Raw genomic sequence first — 16,679 nt, 5'->3', positions numbered from 1 at the left:
AGAGGCACGTAATGAGATTTGTTGATTTTTTAGGAGGATACAATCCGTACCAGGGTATGCCTCAAGCTCCGTACGGAGGTTACGCCACGTTACCACGTTACGGTGGCACTCAACCACCGCAGGGTCCACCAAATCCATGGTGAACCATACAGGCAAGCAGTATTAGCTGCAATTTGAAGTATATTCGTATATCACGCATATTTTATATATAAATTCTAGAGAAATCTGCTATTAACCAACATTGGTCGACAATGTTGCGTATAATCCAAGGGAATTTGCGTTTACTAATTGTTACACGTTTCACCGCGTCGAATCCTTTATCTAGTACAGATCGAGATCGTTGATATTTGTTAAGCTTTAAGCGCCGCTTCATCAATTTTGTGTAGAGGGCTTATTATCGATTTATAAATATATTTTGTAAAATAAGTCGAACGTATAGAAATTATTTTCACCTAGAAATCTCAATGCGTCGACTAACGACAGAATGACTTTGAGGGCACGCTACGCGTTCATACAAATATATATATATATATATATATATATATATATAACGAAGATAAATTATATTCACGATATAATTTATCAATATATGATGTATACATCGTATATCGTATAATTGCATTTAATTATATGAATGTACGATGTAAATTGTAAAGAAAATAGCACTGTTACGACATATATGTTAAACAAAGCGTCGAGTCTGTATATTTATTAATAATATTTATTAATTTGAACGGACGTTAATTTAAAAAATGGCTAGACGAATTTATCTAAAATTTTAACAGTGGGTGCTGGTCTATAGCGATATCGTTATACTAAATACTTTCAAAAGTTTATTTGATTATTAATTTTTACATTTAAAACGGTATTAAAAACAACTATTTGAACACTGATCGTATTGAATCATTGACATTCATTGAATGCTTTCTTACAATATTAATGATAGCCGTCACTAGAATCGCGTACAAGTAATTCATTTATTACAATTTTACACATTATATGTATATGTAAATGTATACATACATATATCTCAAGAGCTTTACATATAAAATATTTAAAGCGTTTTTCTATAATCGTTGACTTAATTTATCATTGATTTTCAAGACTCAATTTCGCTGTGTGACTTAGCTAATCATGTGAAGCGGAATAATTCGATTTGAACTCTAAAAGGAATTGATATTCGAAATCTTGGGAGAAATCTTCATATAGAAATATTTTGAAAATATTTACCAGTACACATGTATATCCAACATAAGAAAAAAGTAGAAGAGTTGCGAAAAATAGACGTTTTCATAAAAATATTTAAATATAGATAAACCTTATTGTACATTCCAATGACGAAACACGTGCATTAACCACAAATGTGTGATCGAAAAAGAGTCGAGATGTATTACTCCAGCATTATATTACGGCATTATTGATTCACAAACTAATATGTCGGCGATTATACATCGATATAATCATAGTATTGTTGAAAAGCGTTGACGGGGTACCACAAACCGATCTAAAATATGTTGCCAATATTTGGACGATTAAATAATACAGTATTAACTTTATGCTTCGTTATCAGATATATATATATATATATATAATTGCGATAATTAATTATAATTATTGATTTCAAACTGCATCCTCGTAATTATAATATATCCATATATGAAAAACAAAAAAAAAGTGCAGTTTTGCAGCAATTATTATTGTGCCATAGATGCGTATGCTCATCTATGAAACATCCAATAATAAATACTACATTATGAGCTAATCGTTCAAATATTTATTGATTTAAATGACAATCACAAGTTTTATTTTAATAGTATTTCGTTGGTGTCAATAATAAGCGAAAGGAAGATTGTGAAACAACGCGGATTAATCTTTGGAGTGCCGACTGCTGGAGCTGCTCGATCGCGAGCGGCGTTTAAACTTCGCTTGGCTCGTGTCCGATACGTTGTCGTTTTTCTTATACTTGGTCTTGTCGTGGCGGGAGTTGATATCGTTGTCCTGATGGGAATTAGAATTATTCCGACGTCGATCGTTGCGCTTGTCATAGTGCCTGTAATTGTCTCTTCCGGGTCTGTTGGTTCTGTAAGAATCTCGCCTACGAGGAGAATAATTTCTCCGATTTCTTCTGTCACGGCTTCCTCTACGATCGTAGTCTCTCTCTCTGGACCTTCGACGGTCTCGTGACCGAGAACGTCCGCGTCTTCTGTTTCTGTCCTTGGAGTCACGTCGAGAGTTTCGGTCATTGTAGGATCGATTAGCGTCACGTCTGAACTTCTCATTCTTGTTGTGCTTCATCTCCTCCTTCCTCTGCATAACGTCATTTCCCTCCGTGTTTCTCTTTACGCCATCATCTTGCGCCACTTTAGCTATAGCCGCTGTCTCGTCCGTCTGATCGTTCTCTTTATTCTCCATTAATTCCGTCGGGCATATATTGTTATCTAGGTCTGGCACTTGATCATTTTCATCGGGATTCTCTACGAATCTTTTACCTCTGTCAGTTTCACGTTGTTTAAAGTCTTCTTCTTTCTTCACACACATACGTTCCTTTTCTATTTTCTGCAATAGAAAACACAGTGCGTAAGTAGGGAATAACAATTATGTGCGTGTTGTACATACTTTGATATAACGTATACTAGAATATACCTGAAATTCGTGCAATTTGATAGTACGGTTTTGAGCTTGTTTCCAATGAGGTGGTGTTGTACTTCTGGAACGACTTCGAGAAGGAGTATGATATCGCTGAAAATTCATTTTAAAATGTACATCCGTACTTAGGGGTGTCGTAGCAAACGGACAAGATAAATCAATGAGTAAAATCTGACGCTGTGCTTTCATTTGTTCATTAGTTAGACTCGACTAAGAAATTAAGTGAACCACGGTTACGTAACAGATATCGACATGCACTTGGTGACAATTGATCGATTACTTACGAATATTCCTCTACCCTTGAAAACACGGCCAGTCTTTCTGTGAGATCGTACACGATCTCTTCCGTAATGCTGTCTAAATTCCTTCTGATTTGCATTGTTGGTGGATCCTGCTCTATACAAAAATTTATTCGCCGGTACTTCCGGAATTTCATCGGGATCAATTTTGGTAACTGACACCAGCGGATGAGGTTGCCCATCATCTTCCTCATTAGAATCCCGAATTTCACCGTCTTCCGACTTTGCTCTCTTTTTACTGAAACAAGACAATGTATTACATTTATCGAATATCCGGGACTTACAGAGCTTTCTCTTGCGTTTATCGACGTACCTTTTCTTGCTCTTCTTCTTCTTCTTCGCCTTATCGGCGGAGTAAGAATCGGACTCCGACTCCGCCGAACTACTTCGCTTCGCTTCTCGTTTTTTCACTGCAAACATACACGCAATGTATTTATCAGAGAATTATGACCCGTTCAATCTTATGTACGTGCTTGAAAAATAGAGAGCATAGGCACCTTTGCTTTTGATCTTCAAGATTAATTCGCCACAGTTCACAACCTTAGCATCTTGCAACGGACGTGACATTCGGTCTACTGGAAGTCCTTCAATATGCGTAACGATCTCTTGCCCAGACACTACTTCTCCAAAAACCACATGGACACTGGAAACGAGATGTTTGCATTATAGACAAAGTAGGCTCAGGTCATTTAACGCTCTTCAATTGATCGAAACGTGATTTATACTCACTTGTCGAGGTGAGGCGCTGGTTGTGTTGTACTACAACAACAAAATATGATTAAGGGGATGAGAGATGAACAGAAAGAGCCAGAGCTTTCATTGGTCATTTGTGTTGTAGTAGTGGTGTGCAGACCCCCTCACGACTACGCAAAAACATCGCTAAGTTATTCATTCCTCCAGAATGATTCTTACTCCTATGTTCTTTTTTTTTTTCAATTATCTGCCGTGAGTTCGCCACACAAGTATCAATACTGTACAGTTCTGTGTAAAAGCCTTGCCGGGGCTTTTACCACGCAATTAAATCTGTCGACCATCTATTTGGAACATACGATACAATTGCTACGAAGATCAGCCTCACATCGTTCGATTTCCCACATTTACATTTACTTAAACGTGGGAGAGTTCTTTTTGGCGAACGTGACTAAATATTGAGCGTTACATTAACTTCACCCTGATTTACATAAAACGCCTAGTTAATGGAGCGTAAGCAAATTGTTATCCGACGAAAAATCTTTTAATATAACAAGAGAAACGCATAATAACAGCTGTGGTGTAATATCTTGCTTGCTAAAGTACCTGTTGAGGTTTTGCCTACGTACGTATAAGCAACCATATAATACAGTTACGTATAATACAGTCACAAAACCTTTGTAATAAATACTATCGTAATATATTGAACTTACGGATTTTAAGATTTACACGTGCACGCGTTCAGCAATTTTATAGAAAACAGTAAATAATACTTCAATGTACTTACATGAAAAATTGCGAGCCATTGGTATCTCTACCGCGATTCGCCATTGACAACAAAAATGGCTTGTTATGTTTCATAATAAAGTTTTCATCTGCAAAAAGAATCAACGCTTGCTTGAAGAAGGCAAACTACAATCTTCATTCATACCATTTTTTTTCTATTAAATCGTTATACCACGTTGACTCTAGTAATATTAGAATCTCTCACATAATTTACCTGCGAATGTACCGCCGTAAATCGACTCGCCACCCGTCCCGTTACCTATCGAGAAATCTCCACCTTGAATCATAAAATCCTTTACAACCCTATGAAAAACAATGCCTTTATAATGCAACGGCTTGCCCGTCGTTTTCCCAAGTCCCCTTTCTCCGGTGCATAACGCGCGGAAGTTCTCGCACGTTATGGGACAAGTGTCCGAAAACAGCTCGAAGACTATTCTGCCCATGGGCAGTCCGCCGACCTCCACGTCGAAGAACACCCTCGCGTTAACGTTAACCATGGCGAAAGGGTTCTCCGAATTATCTGTAAGCGTCAAGAAACGAGTAATTAGCGTAGCACGAATTTTAGTCACGTATACAAGTTTATGCGAATATTTATAAGGAATTCAGGGGGAAGCATGTAACAAGTTATGTGATTCTAAATTTGTGTAATAATAAATAAACGCACACACGATATATAAGCATAAGACGGAAATGTACACCAATCAAAAAAAAGATATTCAGAACGTAAAGTGGATTGAATAAGAAAACAGGAATAAAAAGTGGAGTGAAAATATGAAATGAACAAAATGTGAAAGTGTACACGTCAGTACATTAATCGCGACAAGTCACGCCGACGGGTCTCACGCACGGTGCACCACAATCGCCGCACAGATCGCCTTATCTGGTATGACTCCGCGATTCAAGACTTCCCGAGTGTCGGTACGACGAGAATGGCGTCCCGTGCCCTTAGCACGTGTCGTTTCAGGTTAAAAAAAAAAAAAAAAAAAAAAAAACCAGTAAGGACGACGCGGGAGGAGCCTCAAGGGCAATAATTATCGATTGCACGCGCACGTCCGTGGAAATCCTGGGAAAAAAATTGGGCGGAAAGGTTAAAAGGTTCGCGGGGATCGCGCTCTCACCTTCTCCGAATATTTAGGATTCGGTTCAACTACTGTGGTCTCGGGTCTCGCGAACCGCACCGGTTTCGAATCTGTGGAATGTGTTCGACGTGGTCACTTATCCCGATACGCGCGCACGATACGATACGATTCCCAGGAGAGGCCCCGGGCTCGAGGGACATCGGCGATCAAAAAAGTGGCTACGCTACGTATTAACAACGTGAACGTCCACGCCACGAAGAGCGCGCAGTGAAGTCCGCGTACTCAACGTGCGTTTGGATGTCGTCTCACTTTCTGCTGCTTTTACCTGATTGGTCAATCGCGCAAATGTGACGCAACCGACGCAGTGATGGCTTCTGGGCACACGAAACGCGGAAACGCTTGCGCCGCGCGGCAAGAAGCGACGCGGTAGCCAATAAACATACGGTTCTTACGGAAAAGCAACACGTTGATTGGCTACCGCGTCGCTTCTCTTGTCGCGCTGCAAGCGGCAGAGAGAAGGATGAGAGGCGCAATGACGGCGATTTTCTTGGGACGCTTTTGCAGGCCGTACAGTAGCGCCACACATCCACTTTCAGAAATTGGAACTACGAGTCACATCCACTTTTCGATGCTGTCGATTCTCTCTGATCACGTGATAGGTCACGTGATAGTCTTTTTAATTCCAGCGTCAAATGGCAAAAGCTCAACTGTGTTCAGCTTTGACGCTTGACGCTCGTTTCAGTCAATTGCTTGTTTCGACGCTCGCATATTTGATTTCGTCTTCTTACCGATGAAGTTGGTCACGTGACCAGTTTTGACGCTTAAATCAAGCGTCGAGCGTCAGCATGAAAAGGCCCCTTCAAGGAGAGGTTGAAGGCACATATTTTCCCTCATCCGAGAGATACAATACGAAAATAGGTGCGTTCTCAATTCGAATAAAAAAAAGTGCATTCTCAAACTGGAGCCTGGAGCGGCTCCTGGCTCCCCAGTGGCACCTCCAGTTATAAATACGTCGATAGGAACGTGCCTATTCCGAACCTTTAAAAAAAACTGCATTCTAGGCGTGCATTCAGAAATTGCGTTTGACTGAAAGAGTGTTCCGTCGATCAAAGTCACACGAGGTGCAACGTAATTATAAGGTTTATCAAATTTCCAGAATTTAAATTGTAATTTATTTTCGCGTGATGACATTGACATTGACGTTGTCGAAGTGAAAGAAACGCGCGTTGAGGAGAACCAGTCATGGAGAGCAGCACTCAGTCGTTGTACATCAGCCTCTTCAGCGAAGAGAAGAACGACGTCTTGAAGGAGGTTGGTAATGCAATAACGTACTTGCTTTCGTCTGATAATCATCTGACTTATCTTATTTCGCGTTAAGTTGTTGCATGCGTGCGTCGACGAGATCTGCGGTCGCCCAGGACCATCGTATCGACAATTCGTCAACAGTATGGATTGGACCAGAGCGGAGTACGAAGGAGTGTACAAGCTAATATCGTCACTGCTGCGGAATCCTGCCTCTCTCTATATGGTGGAAGAAAAGGTGTGACTCTGCTGAAAAATTAACTGTTACGTCTTATCGTTAATTATACTACAACATAACTTATGTAATATAACTCTACACTTAAACTCTTTTGAATTCTTAGAGTAAAGGGCGATGGTTAAAATAGGCCAATTTCTGTCTAAAAAGTGTAACGTAACTTGGTACTCGTGTAGTAGACTCGTTGCTCAGATGTAACAATAATGGTCCTCTGGTTTTTTGCTCATGCTCGTTATTTGGATTCAGTATCTATTCCTGGTGAATATTTAAATATCTTTTATGTCGAAGCCTTTTCAGACTCTGATGACAATGAATGAATTTACGAAACGCTATACTATACATTCTATACAATATAATACGAAAAGTACAATAGGGCTCCAGGCGAAGGTGTACCTTTAAAAACCTAATATGCCTCTAGGTATGAAAGTCTATCATTTTAACATCTTTAAAACTGTACAACGTGTATGTACACATCTGATGAGACTAAAGATTCTTTGAGAGAGAGAGAGAATGAGGCATTGACTATCTTTTTTAATTTTTATATTATAATATAAATTAAAATATTGATTCTGTGTCAGATTTAGTATTTCTGAATTACTTTATTTTGAAGTATTGCCTTAGTTTTTAGTAAAAAAAATTATAAAACTAAACTATAATACAAGTCTACAAGTAATTAAATAAGTGGAACAAAATCGTTATTAACCGAATTAATATTAAAAGGGATTTATTTCAATCCCGTTAAGGCGAATTTTGAGCATTTTCCCATTTATACGGATAAAAATGCTACCATCGTATTCAGCGATCCAAAAAACATATGAGATTACATATATATATTTACGTTACACTTTTTAGGCAGAAATTGGTCTATTTTACCCATCGTCCTTTTACTGGAAAATTATCGTTTTCTAGATGCCGCCAGAATATCACGAGTTACCGGAGCAAGTGCAACAAAACATTCTTACTTGCTTAAAAGTGCGTAGGGAACAACTGACAAACGCTTTATTGAGGGATCATTACAAAAGGAAACTACCTACCGTAATCGATCATGATTGGAGATTGAAGGTATTAAACCATCATTTTATCAATGACTGCATTCATTAATTGATCTCTATATTTACCCTTGGCTTTAATCGCTTCGTTATATTTCTTTATAGTTGGTGATGGGTTCAAGCAAAATGGCCTCGTTAAGAGAATCTCTCCTTCAGTTAGATCTCACGGTAGAAGATAAGGAATCTCGACGCATTATAAATTTGGAACTGAATAAAGACGAGCTAGATACGATGATAAACAGTCTAGAAAGGCTAGTGTAATAGGTTTTGATATTTTTATAAAGAAAAAAGAAATGTATATGTATAAATGTATGTAACTCCTGTATATTAGTACTATAATTGTAAGTTATAATATGCAGAACACAGGATCCGAGATGAAATAAATACTCGCCGCTGATATACTTTGTTTCACAGTTTATTATAGGTTATAGATAAATGTAGAATAGTTTTAATTACTATTATAACTGCTGATCGAAGATACTGGAGACTGTACTTTCGCGTCTGAGGCGGTTTCGATTCAAAGATCTCATTCACAATTTTGGTAGTCTCCGGCGCAAAATAAATAAACGAGTTTGCCTCGACGGCGCCTCAGTGATAACAATCACTAGAGAATGTTACGGGTGTACGGGTTATCATCAGTCTCGGTTCGCTCGTGAAGAATTTCGATAAAAAGTTCGCTCTCGTCGCCAAAACGTGTCGTCCTATCAAGACGATGAATTGTTTTTTTTTTCTTTTCGTTGTAAAGATCATTTTTACGGACAGATATATTTAATGAATGGTTTTACTATACAACTTTTAACTTTACTTCTTTCCCGCCCTTACACGTAAATATGTATGTAACCGCTTAGAAATTAATGCCGATCACGGATACGAGTTAAAGACTCGAATCCTTATCCTCTCTATCGCTCGGCGATATTACCGGATATCGGAGCGTGTTCACACGTACTATAATGCGCTTCTCGTTTACAATTTTATGATCTATGCTACGATCTTGATAAAAAAAGCTCCTCGTAAGACAATTACTCTTTTACTTCTGGAGATCCGTATAAACGTAGAAACGTAGAAACATCGTATGAAAACTTGACAAAGGTACCGTTCCGGGGTGGTAAATTGTGCATATCTCGTAAATTGTAATTAGGCGATACTTTTTTAATGATTATCATAAAAATTACGATAGGCTTCGTCATAAGTGTTCTCTCTCGTATGGAGAAGTAGCAATGTTTCGAACAAACGCCGAATTTACACACACAAATGCATTCTCTCTATAGTCTAGATTAATATATCACTTACATCTCGTTTTTTTTTTTCGACTTACTGTATATACTTTATCTCGTATGTTCCATGGTACGTATATACGTATACGCGGTGTAAAATGTCCTCTTTGCGTGTGTTGGTGTATAATGTGTCTCTCTTCGTGTTCTCGCAAGCGCCTTTGTGCGCGCGCGCCTATCAAAATTATATGTTAAAAATGTGCAGTTCCTCGTTACAACGTAAAACGTCTCGATTGTACAGATGTAAAACGGAAAAAGGAAAACCAAGGACCGCGAAGGAAATACGAGCGAAACAATATGCCGGGTGCCCTCGAGATCGCCGATGTCAGCGCGATATCTTATTCGTACGAAACCTTGTCGCGTGTCGCGTGAATAATCTCCTGCCCGCTTCTGCTTTCAGTTTTCTCTCGCTCGCGTATTTCCATCTTTTTCCTGTTCTCATCGTGGCGAAGACGCATCCCCATCTCTCGTTTCGCGCGCTATCATTCTCTTCCCCCTTTCACACCGTCAATCGCTATATCACACACAGCCTGCCCTCTCGATTTCCTCCTCTATATTTCGGCTCTCTTTCTCTCTCTTTCTTTCATTCTCTCTCATACTCTCCCTTTCTTTCGGTCTCACTTTCATTCTCGTTCACACTCTTTCGCTCTCATAGAGTACAATAGTTATGTAATTACGGGAGGGCGCCATCCAATGAGTATTTCCTCTGGAATGCGCGACGAACGATTCTCGCCCTATCGTCTTGACGATCTTAATTAATCGCTTCTATCGCTTGTCCGTCGCGCGATGTTCGAGCATTAGACTTTACTTCAGTAACAGTTAATGATACTTTAAAAATTTCTACGCAGCAAGGACGATCGTTGTAACCCGCGGCTGGACACGGCCCGAAAGTATTCCGATGCTTTAAAGCCCTTTCCGCATGCCACAAGGAATGAAACGAGCGTCGTTTAATCCGTGAAAGAGACCGTGCACGAACGTTATATGCGCTTCTTCAGAATCATATGTTCATGCAATGTATGATCTCGTAGTGAACGTAAACAGTTCTTAAATAAATGATCATAGACTTTCACGCACTTATTCTCGTTTGTCCTGCCGTTAAACACCGTCTAATAATTAATAGGCCTACTATAGAGTCTAATATGCTCTCGCGATGCCGCGGTCGTCTTCATCGTCATCGTCATCGTCGTCACCGCCCTGTTTTCCCCTTTTGCTGCTCGTAACGAAAGAACGTTATTTTCTGTTGCAGGAATGGTCCAAATATACATATCTATATAATATACTTTTTTGGTTTTAACGAGAGAAAAGAACTTTCTTCTTTCCAAAATACAATTCAATTAGTGGCGCTTATTCGTTTATGTTGTTTTGGTGGTGCGCGTCAGCGATGATTTCCTGAAAAAAAAAAGGAAGAAAAAATTAATGGTCTTGTCCATTTGAGAACACTTCTATTCGTGTTTCTAATTAATTCTAATTCAAATTAATTGAACTTACATTCGTGTTGCATTCGATAGCTTCGTTCACTGCCGCCGCGACTGCTTTATCACTTATGTCGATCTCCTCGATGGCCTTTGGAGAGAAAGAAAATAAAAGCATTAATAGCGTTTATGACTGCACTGTAAGAAGGTGCAATCGCAGTATAATAATCAGATGGCCCCTCGCTCATTAATCTTCGTCGGTCAGTATACTCGATAATGACCTTCAGAATCATTTACACTCATCGAGCATAAATGATCTCTTGGCGATCATCATGCATGTACAATACTGAGTACCATCAAAATTGCTAAGTATTCCAATTATTTAAAGCAGCTAATAAATTTTATACGATAATCGTCGAGACATACTATTATGTCTTCCTTATTTTGCAAATTGTTGATAGTTGGAATTTATTAGGAACAGATTTGTCCGAGATTCAGGCTCTTTTCAAGACAAAAGTTTTACAACTGTCTTGGAAATCATACCCTTCATAATATAATTGTATAATTTAACAACAATATTTTCATTCTATCTCTACCATCTTTTAAATTTCTCATTAAAGCACTTTATATAACGTGCATAAGTAAAATCTCCAATCATTAAGCGAATAACGATAAAGAGCCGAGAGCTGTTGAGACTCTCCTCGCACACTGTACTCGAAGGATCGATCGATGCTATCCCGCGTATCATCGACAATGACTCACTCCAGGCTAATAATAGCGCAGACGTATCGTACGTGATTATAATCTTCAGACTGCGACTAGACTGAAAGAAAAAAAAAATATATATATACCTTGGTGACCGAGGCGACATCCTCGGTGATAGCCGGTGCTGTTGGGGGGGAGGCGAGTGCCTCGGTTGGGATAGCCGGAGGTGCAACTTTAGGGGGCTCATCGGCGCTTTCCGTCGTGCTAACATCATGGGCGACGTTGTTTTCTACCGGTGCCTCGACTTCCGGAGCGTTCTGTAAAATACAAGTCTCCTTGTTACGCGATCGTCATCATGTGTTTCGTTCATTTATCATTTTTCTCGCGCTCTCTTTCTTCAAGTCCAAATCCCAGAGCATGCTGTAACGAGAACGAAGGACGTAAGACCGATTCTGCCGAACAGTTTTCGTTCATAAAACAAAATCTCTTCCCTTCTTGTGAATCATCAGGTTCAAATGAGTGTCAGAAATGAATCACGAGATAATTATGTTGTATGTTGCAGTTCAAATAGGAGATAACAGCTATTCTGAGATTGCTCAACAAGAGAACTCAAAATAGAATTTTTCATGTATATACATATATATGTAAAAAAAACTAATAGCAGTTTTTATATAGCGCAATAATTTATAATATATAATAAAACAAATGAAAATGAAGTTGACGGAATGTTCTAGGTAAATTGTTACCAACACAATAAAAGTATAATTGATATAAAAATACGCGTTAAAACGTATTTCAAGTTTGGCCAGCCTTAGCAGTGCGCCTGGACAATCGCGATGACTATTACCTCCTCGCTTGAAGCGCAACGTGCGACGACGAAATGCCTCAGCAGAATCGTTTCGTCATGCTTCGGGCAACGCAAAGAATTGAAAATCCCGCTGACGAACCCCTCAGATAAGGAAACTCGGCATGCGCAAGTTACAAGATGCTTACGATACAACAGATGCAATTACGAGAACAGCACGACAGCAAAGTATCGAGCTCTTCTAATGAGCACGTCTATTAAAAAAATCTAAAACGCCAGCTACCACGGGCGTGTCATTAGTCCAACTGCTTTTACGTCTATCAATGAGATTCACGCTAGAGGTACCTCTAACATATTCGAGCGTCTATGTTATATTATTAGCATAAGAGAGCGTTCTCGATATGGAAAAAGATACACAAAATCTACGGAAATGACATTAACTGGCGCGGCAGCGCGAATGGTTATTCCGCTATTCGCCGCGCCATAAAAAGTACTCTACTGCAACGCATCGATTTTAATCGAAAGGTCATGTTAATATTGTCAAGAAAACCAAGAGGCAAACAACACAGGTGGCAATTGTGGTGTGTAGTGTGGTAATATATATAATATATAAATATGGACTTTTATAAGACGGAGAGATGGGTGGAAGCATCGAAGGACATCGAATAGCAGAGTAAGGCTTGTGTTAATCACGTTCGGCAGAACGAAGGATGCACACGAGACGAGACCCTTGAAACACAACGGGGACGCATCGGGACGGAAAATGGACTTCAGCGGACTCTCTGAGGACTGACCGGCTCCGGTCGTGCATCGGCACACCCAAACGGCAAAGTATAATTTTGTTCTCGAGACGAGAATTGTGCAAGGTCTCCCCCGTACGTAACTGTCAGTCTCATGTCATTCGATGTTACCCTTCGTCGAGAGAACGGGGCGGAAAGGCGAGGCTGTTCGCTGGATACGGGGAGGGGGAGGGGGAAGAGGGAAAGCGAGTTTTTTCCAAATTCAAAGTACGTGTCAATAATTTCTGAACAGAGAGCACTGGAGGGATTCTGGGAAGAGTGTGGAAATCGGGGGGGGGGGGGAAAGCCGATATTTTCAGGCTATAAGACCACAGAAACAGTACTGTGCGAACCGTACGACGAAGATATACGTGGAACGAGGCGTCCGCCAAAGAACTTTGGCCGGCCGCATTCATGCCAGGAGGTTGTGTTGCATGTTAGTCACCTGGTGATGCTCCTTGGTGGCAGTCGACGGGATGGAGTTCGACAACTGACACGACAAGGCCTCTTCCTGGCTTTCGGTCTTCGTTACACACTCGGTCGCCAGTCTCTCCTTCAACTCAACGTCTGATTGATTACATGACATCGTCAGCGGTTCGCTCAGCAACATCGATTGCTCACGATTGCTGCTGTCGTTCTCACAAAACGAAGGAATTTGCGAGCGATCTATCGTGGCGGTTTCTGTCGCGATGCCGGGTGTGGTATCGGATCGTTGGAAGTTAGGACTTATGGGCGGTGTGAGGAGCGTCTCTGTCGGGTCTCTCGGGCTGGCCGCGTGCTCGACGGGAGCTGGTGGTAGATCGGCTACAGACATGGTCTGGGGAGGAATCAATAATAATGGACAAGAGAGTTCTTCCGGTGGTAAAGGATAATCGAAAGAATCTAAGCTTTGTGTTCCCGTGTCTTCAGGCGCCGGGGGTAGATCTTCCAAAGAGATTGGCACGCTTTCGGGTTCGGGGGAAAGTACTAGCGTCTGAGGCTCACTCGAGTGCTTTTCTGAGAGGGAACATGTCGGAACGTCTGAGAGCAGTGACGGCAAACGATGCGTCGACTCCAAATCGTCTAAGGGATAGAATTTCGGCGATGTTACGCGATCCTCCGATGAAAGAGGACGTTTTTTTGTCTCCTCGGTTTGCTCAATTCGCGAGAAGGATGTTATAAACGGTTCTGTCTCGATTGCACTTGTGTTTTGAAGCTCTGATATTTGAGAGCAGAATGCAGTTAAATCTTCAGGCGGACATGGCAGCGTATTTCCAATTTCATTTCTCATATGACTATTAGACACGCCAACGAATTCGTTTAATGGCTCAACTGTCGTGTGTTCTGGGACAAACATGTCTTCTAGTTCTTCTGAGATCAGGGTCTCTTCCGTGGGCAATGCAGTGTCCGATTCAAGCTCATTTTCCAGTTTCTCCTCGTCGGTCTCGGGGATCACTTTGACGGATTCAGTGGTGTCGGTAAGTTCCTCCACGCTATCATCTTCCGGAATGATCAGCGCTGGCTTGGCTTCTACTAAAATATCATCCGAAACTGACAGTGGACCCTCTTCGGAATTTATGTATAATTCAATCGATCCTTCTTCTTCCGTGATTTCCTTTGGCACATATTTCGCGTAATCGTGTTCATATACGACCGGTATTCCACTCGATTGTTCCACAACTGCCGACGACTGCTCCCTAGATGGGCTTTCAATCAACTTTGCAAAGGATGCAGAACTGACTTCTGACGATTCCTCCGCGTCAATAGACACACATTTTTCAACCGAAGGTAGATCCGAGTCTGATGCTTTCTCAATTGATTCTACGTGCTGCGTCTTATTCGGAGGACTCCCCATATTTTCAGACGATAAATATTGCTTTACTGCCGGGCAGGCGCCTTTTGTTTCAATTTCAGCCGACGATAACGTTTCAGCGTCGACTTTTTCATTATATCCGGCATCAGGCAATACGTTTATCTTCATTGGAACTTCACAGCTATTTATCTCGCTCTTTGTTTGACACTCCACGTCCGATAAAGCCTCATTCATAACTTTAGCCGTCGCAACAACGTCAGGAACTTCCTCCGCACCTTTGCTCGGTGTACTTTTACTATCGCACTGCGTCGCTAGTGGCAGAGTTTCCTTCGCTCTATTCGCCTCACTTTTCTGACACTCAGATACTTTCTCCTTCATCGCGACATTGCCCTCTACTTTCAGCTCGGTCTCAGCTTCTTTATTATCACGGCTACTCCCTAACGTCTCCCCTACTTTTTTCACATCTTGAGATGTCTCGACTTCGATCTCAACCTCTACCACCGGCAGACACTTTACTTCCGCGAGGACAAAGGTCGCTTCCGTCGGGGGTAAGTTGTCGGGAGTAGAAGAATCAAGTGATGTCAGGGACGCGATAGCGGTGGTGATGGATTCGCTTGCGCGGCTCTCTTGGGGAAGAACATCCTCGCGGGACGACGGGTACGCGACGTCGGACGTTGGTGCCGGCGTCGATTCCTCCTCGTCGGCAGCCACGGCAGGCAGCTTGAGCGCCTCGGCCAGGGCTGTGGCGTTTGCCGCGGCCTGCCGAGCCTGCTGCAAGGGCGATGGATCTATCGGGGTCGGTGGTGGACTGGACGGGGGCGGGGACAGGAGGTCCTCACTGGCTTTCCTCTCAATGATAGACGGCGTCGCGACTGGCTGGACACGGTAGACGGGAATCTCTACCGGGTCCGTTACGGGGTGACCGCCGGCTGACTGACTGACCTCAACTACTTTTTTCTCGGCCTCGACTTTTTCGACCGCCTCCTCTTTCTTATCCTCGATGGACGGGACGGGAGTGGGGGCGGAGGGAGTGGGTTCCTTTTTCTTTTCCTCGACCGGGCTAGCGGCGACGGCGGCTGTTACTGCTGGCGACGATGCGGCAGCCTCTTCCTTCGGCTCGGCCGCGGCTGCTGCTGTCGGTGCGGCTACCTGCTCGTCCGCCGATGGACTGCTCGCTGTTGACTTCTCCTCCACCGGACTGCTCGCGGCGGCCGTTGCGTTCTCTGCGTCTTCGCCACCCTGAACAATCGAGAGAACACGGTGTCTTAGATATTTCATACGGAGCAACTGATTGTGAGATTCTTATCTAATGCAAGTCAAAACTTTACATCTTAAGATTAATTTGTTTTTATCACACAGTTTTATATAGAAAAAAATATTGATTGCAGTATTTATATCGTAACAGTAAATGCATTATCTGCGCAAATAAGTTTTTTGTAAACAGATAATTAGTAGCGTCTCTATCTACACGAATTGAAAAATGTAGACAATAATTTCGCGTAGAGAAATATCTATTATCCAACGATTTCGGCAGTCGATCGGCTCTAAATTGAAGGTGAGTCGCCACGTCACGTGGATGCAGCGCGATGGCGGAAAATGTTAGGTTCAGTCGAGCGCGATATTATTTTTTTGTTCGTCGCGAGGGGTGGCCGCCGATGATTGCAGCGTGCATTCTCTCGAGCCAAGGGTGAGCTCCGAGCGACTCAAATAAAAACGAGGGTGAACAGCTTAATGATACGTCGATGTGGAACGAAAGAGAGAGAAAGAGCGGTGCGTAGAGAGGCGTATGTTACCCCTAGTGCACACGAGGGAGGTAAAAAGAGTGCGCG

At 41.8% G+C, this 16,679-nt stretch overlaps 4 protein-coding genes across 9 annotated transcripts in view; 2 read left to right on the top strand and 2 right to left on the bottom strand.

Moving 5' to 3' along the window:
- Window positions 1-426, top strand: part of Alix (programmed cell death 6-interacting protein-like protein AliX) — a 30,459-nt gene extending 30,033 nt beyond the window's left edge. For all 3 annotated transcript variants that reach the window (XM_077420155.1, XM_077420157.1, XM_077420156.1), the window contains exon 16: window positions 34-426. In XM_077420155.1, coding sequence (XP_077276281.1) covers window positions 34-143 — 110 coding nt within the window. In that variant the 3' untranslated portion in view covers window positions 144-426. The remainder of the gene's footprint in view (window positions 1-33) is intronic.
- A 394-nt stretch (window positions 427-820) lies between these two features.
- Moca-cyp (nuclear cyclophilin protein Moca-cyp) lies at window positions 821-5,768 on the bottom strand. 3 transcript variants are annotated; one of them, XM_077420159.1, is made up of 9 exons: window positions 5,540-5,766; window positions 4,636-4,941; window positions 4,423-4,510; window positions 3,675-3,704; window positions 3,443-3,588; window positions 3,259-3,355; window positions 2,931-3,183; window positions 2,644-2,739; window positions 821-2,556 (listed from the first exon to the last, which is right to left on the bottom strand). In XM_077420159.1, the coding sequence occupies exons 2-9, from the start codon at window positions 4,916-4,918 to the stop codon at window positions 1,867-1,869; spliced, it is 1,683 nt and encodes a 560-aa protein (XP_077276285.1). In that variant the 5' UTR covers window positions 4,919-4,941; window positions 5,540-5,766; the 3' UTR covers window positions 821-1,866. The 3 variants fall into 3 exon arrangements, with proteins under 3 accessions (XP_077276285.1, XP_077276284.1, XP_077276286.1); XM_077420158.1 differs by having other exon boundaries at window positions 2,931-3,355; window positions 5,540-5,768; XM_077420160.1 differs by lacking the exon at window positions 5,540-5,766 and having other exon boundaries at window positions 3,675-3,808; window positions 4,636-4,689.
- Window positions 5,769-6,233: 465 nt separating this feature from the next.
- Window positions 6,234-8,485, top strand: LOC143905052 (COMM domain-containing protein 8). Its single transcript, XM_077420168.1, has 5 exons — window positions 6,234-6,418; window positions 6,657-6,811; window positions 6,879-7,040; window positions 7,947-8,099; window positions 8,192-8,485. The coding sequence occupies exons 2-5, from the start codon at window positions 6,743-6,745 to the stop codon at window positions 8,345-8,347; spliced, it is 540 nt and encodes a 179-aa protein (XP_077276294.1). The 5' UTR covers window positions 6,234-6,418; window positions 6,657-6,742; the 3' UTR covers window positions 8,348-8,485.
- The window catches only part of LOC143905043 (uncharacterized), a 95,403-nt gene continuing 87,209 nt past the window's right edge, over window positions 8,486-16,679 (bottom strand). For both annotated transcript variants that reach the window (XM_077420152.1, XM_077420154.1), the window contains exons 5-8: window positions 13,504-16,089; window positions 11,621-11,791; window positions 10,846-10,920; window positions 8,486-10,746 (exon numbers count right to left, since the gene is read on the bottom strand). In XM_077420152.1, coding sequence (XP_077276278.1) covers window positions 10,702-10,746; window positions 10,846-10,920; window positions 11,621-11,791; window positions 13,504-16,089 — 2,877 coding nt within the window. In that variant the 3' untranslated portion in view covers window positions 8,486-10,701. The remainder of the gene's footprint in view (window positions 10,747-10,845; window positions 10,921-11,620; window positions 11,792-13,503; window positions 16,090-16,679) is intronic.

Source organism: Temnothorax americanus, unplaced genomic scaffold (assembly GCF_048541705.1).
Source record: "Temnothorax americanus isolate GAGA-0224 unplaced genomic scaffold, ASM4854170v1 Scaffold6, whole genome shotgun sequence".
NCBI lineage: Eukaryota > Metazoa > Arthropoda > Insecta > Hymenoptera > Formicidae > Temnothorax > Temnothorax americanus.
Note: the sequence above shows the minus strand (reverse complement) of the source record. Positions and strands in the feature narration are given on the sequence as shown.

Bases quoted from the DNA above. Each gene is read 5' to 3' on its own strand.
- Moca-cyp (XM_077420158.1), bottom strand. From the start codon at position 4,918: ATGGTTAACGTTAACGCGAGGGTGTTCTTCGACGTGGAGGTCGGCGGA. The intron at 3,705-4,422 runs GTAAGTACATTG...TTGTTGTTGTAG, and splicing joins AATGGCTCGCAATTTTTCAT to TACAACACAACCAGCGCCTC. The intron at 2,740-2,930 runs GTAAGTAATCGA...ATGAATTTTCAG, and splicing joins TCAAGGGTAGAGGAATATTC to CGATATCATACTCCTTCTCG.
- LOC143905052 (XM_077420168.1), top strand. From the start codon at position 6,743: ATGGAGAGCAGCACTCAGTCGTTGTACATCAGCCTCTTCAGCGAAGAG. The intron at 6,812-6,878 runs GTTGGTAATGCA...TTTCGCGTTAAG, and splicing joins AGAACGACGTCTTGAAGGAG to TTGTTGCATGCGTGCGTCGA. The intron at 8,100-8,191 runs GTATTAAACCAT...ATTTCTTTATAG, and splicing joins ATCATGATTGGAGATTGAAG to TTGGTGATGGGTTCAAGCAA.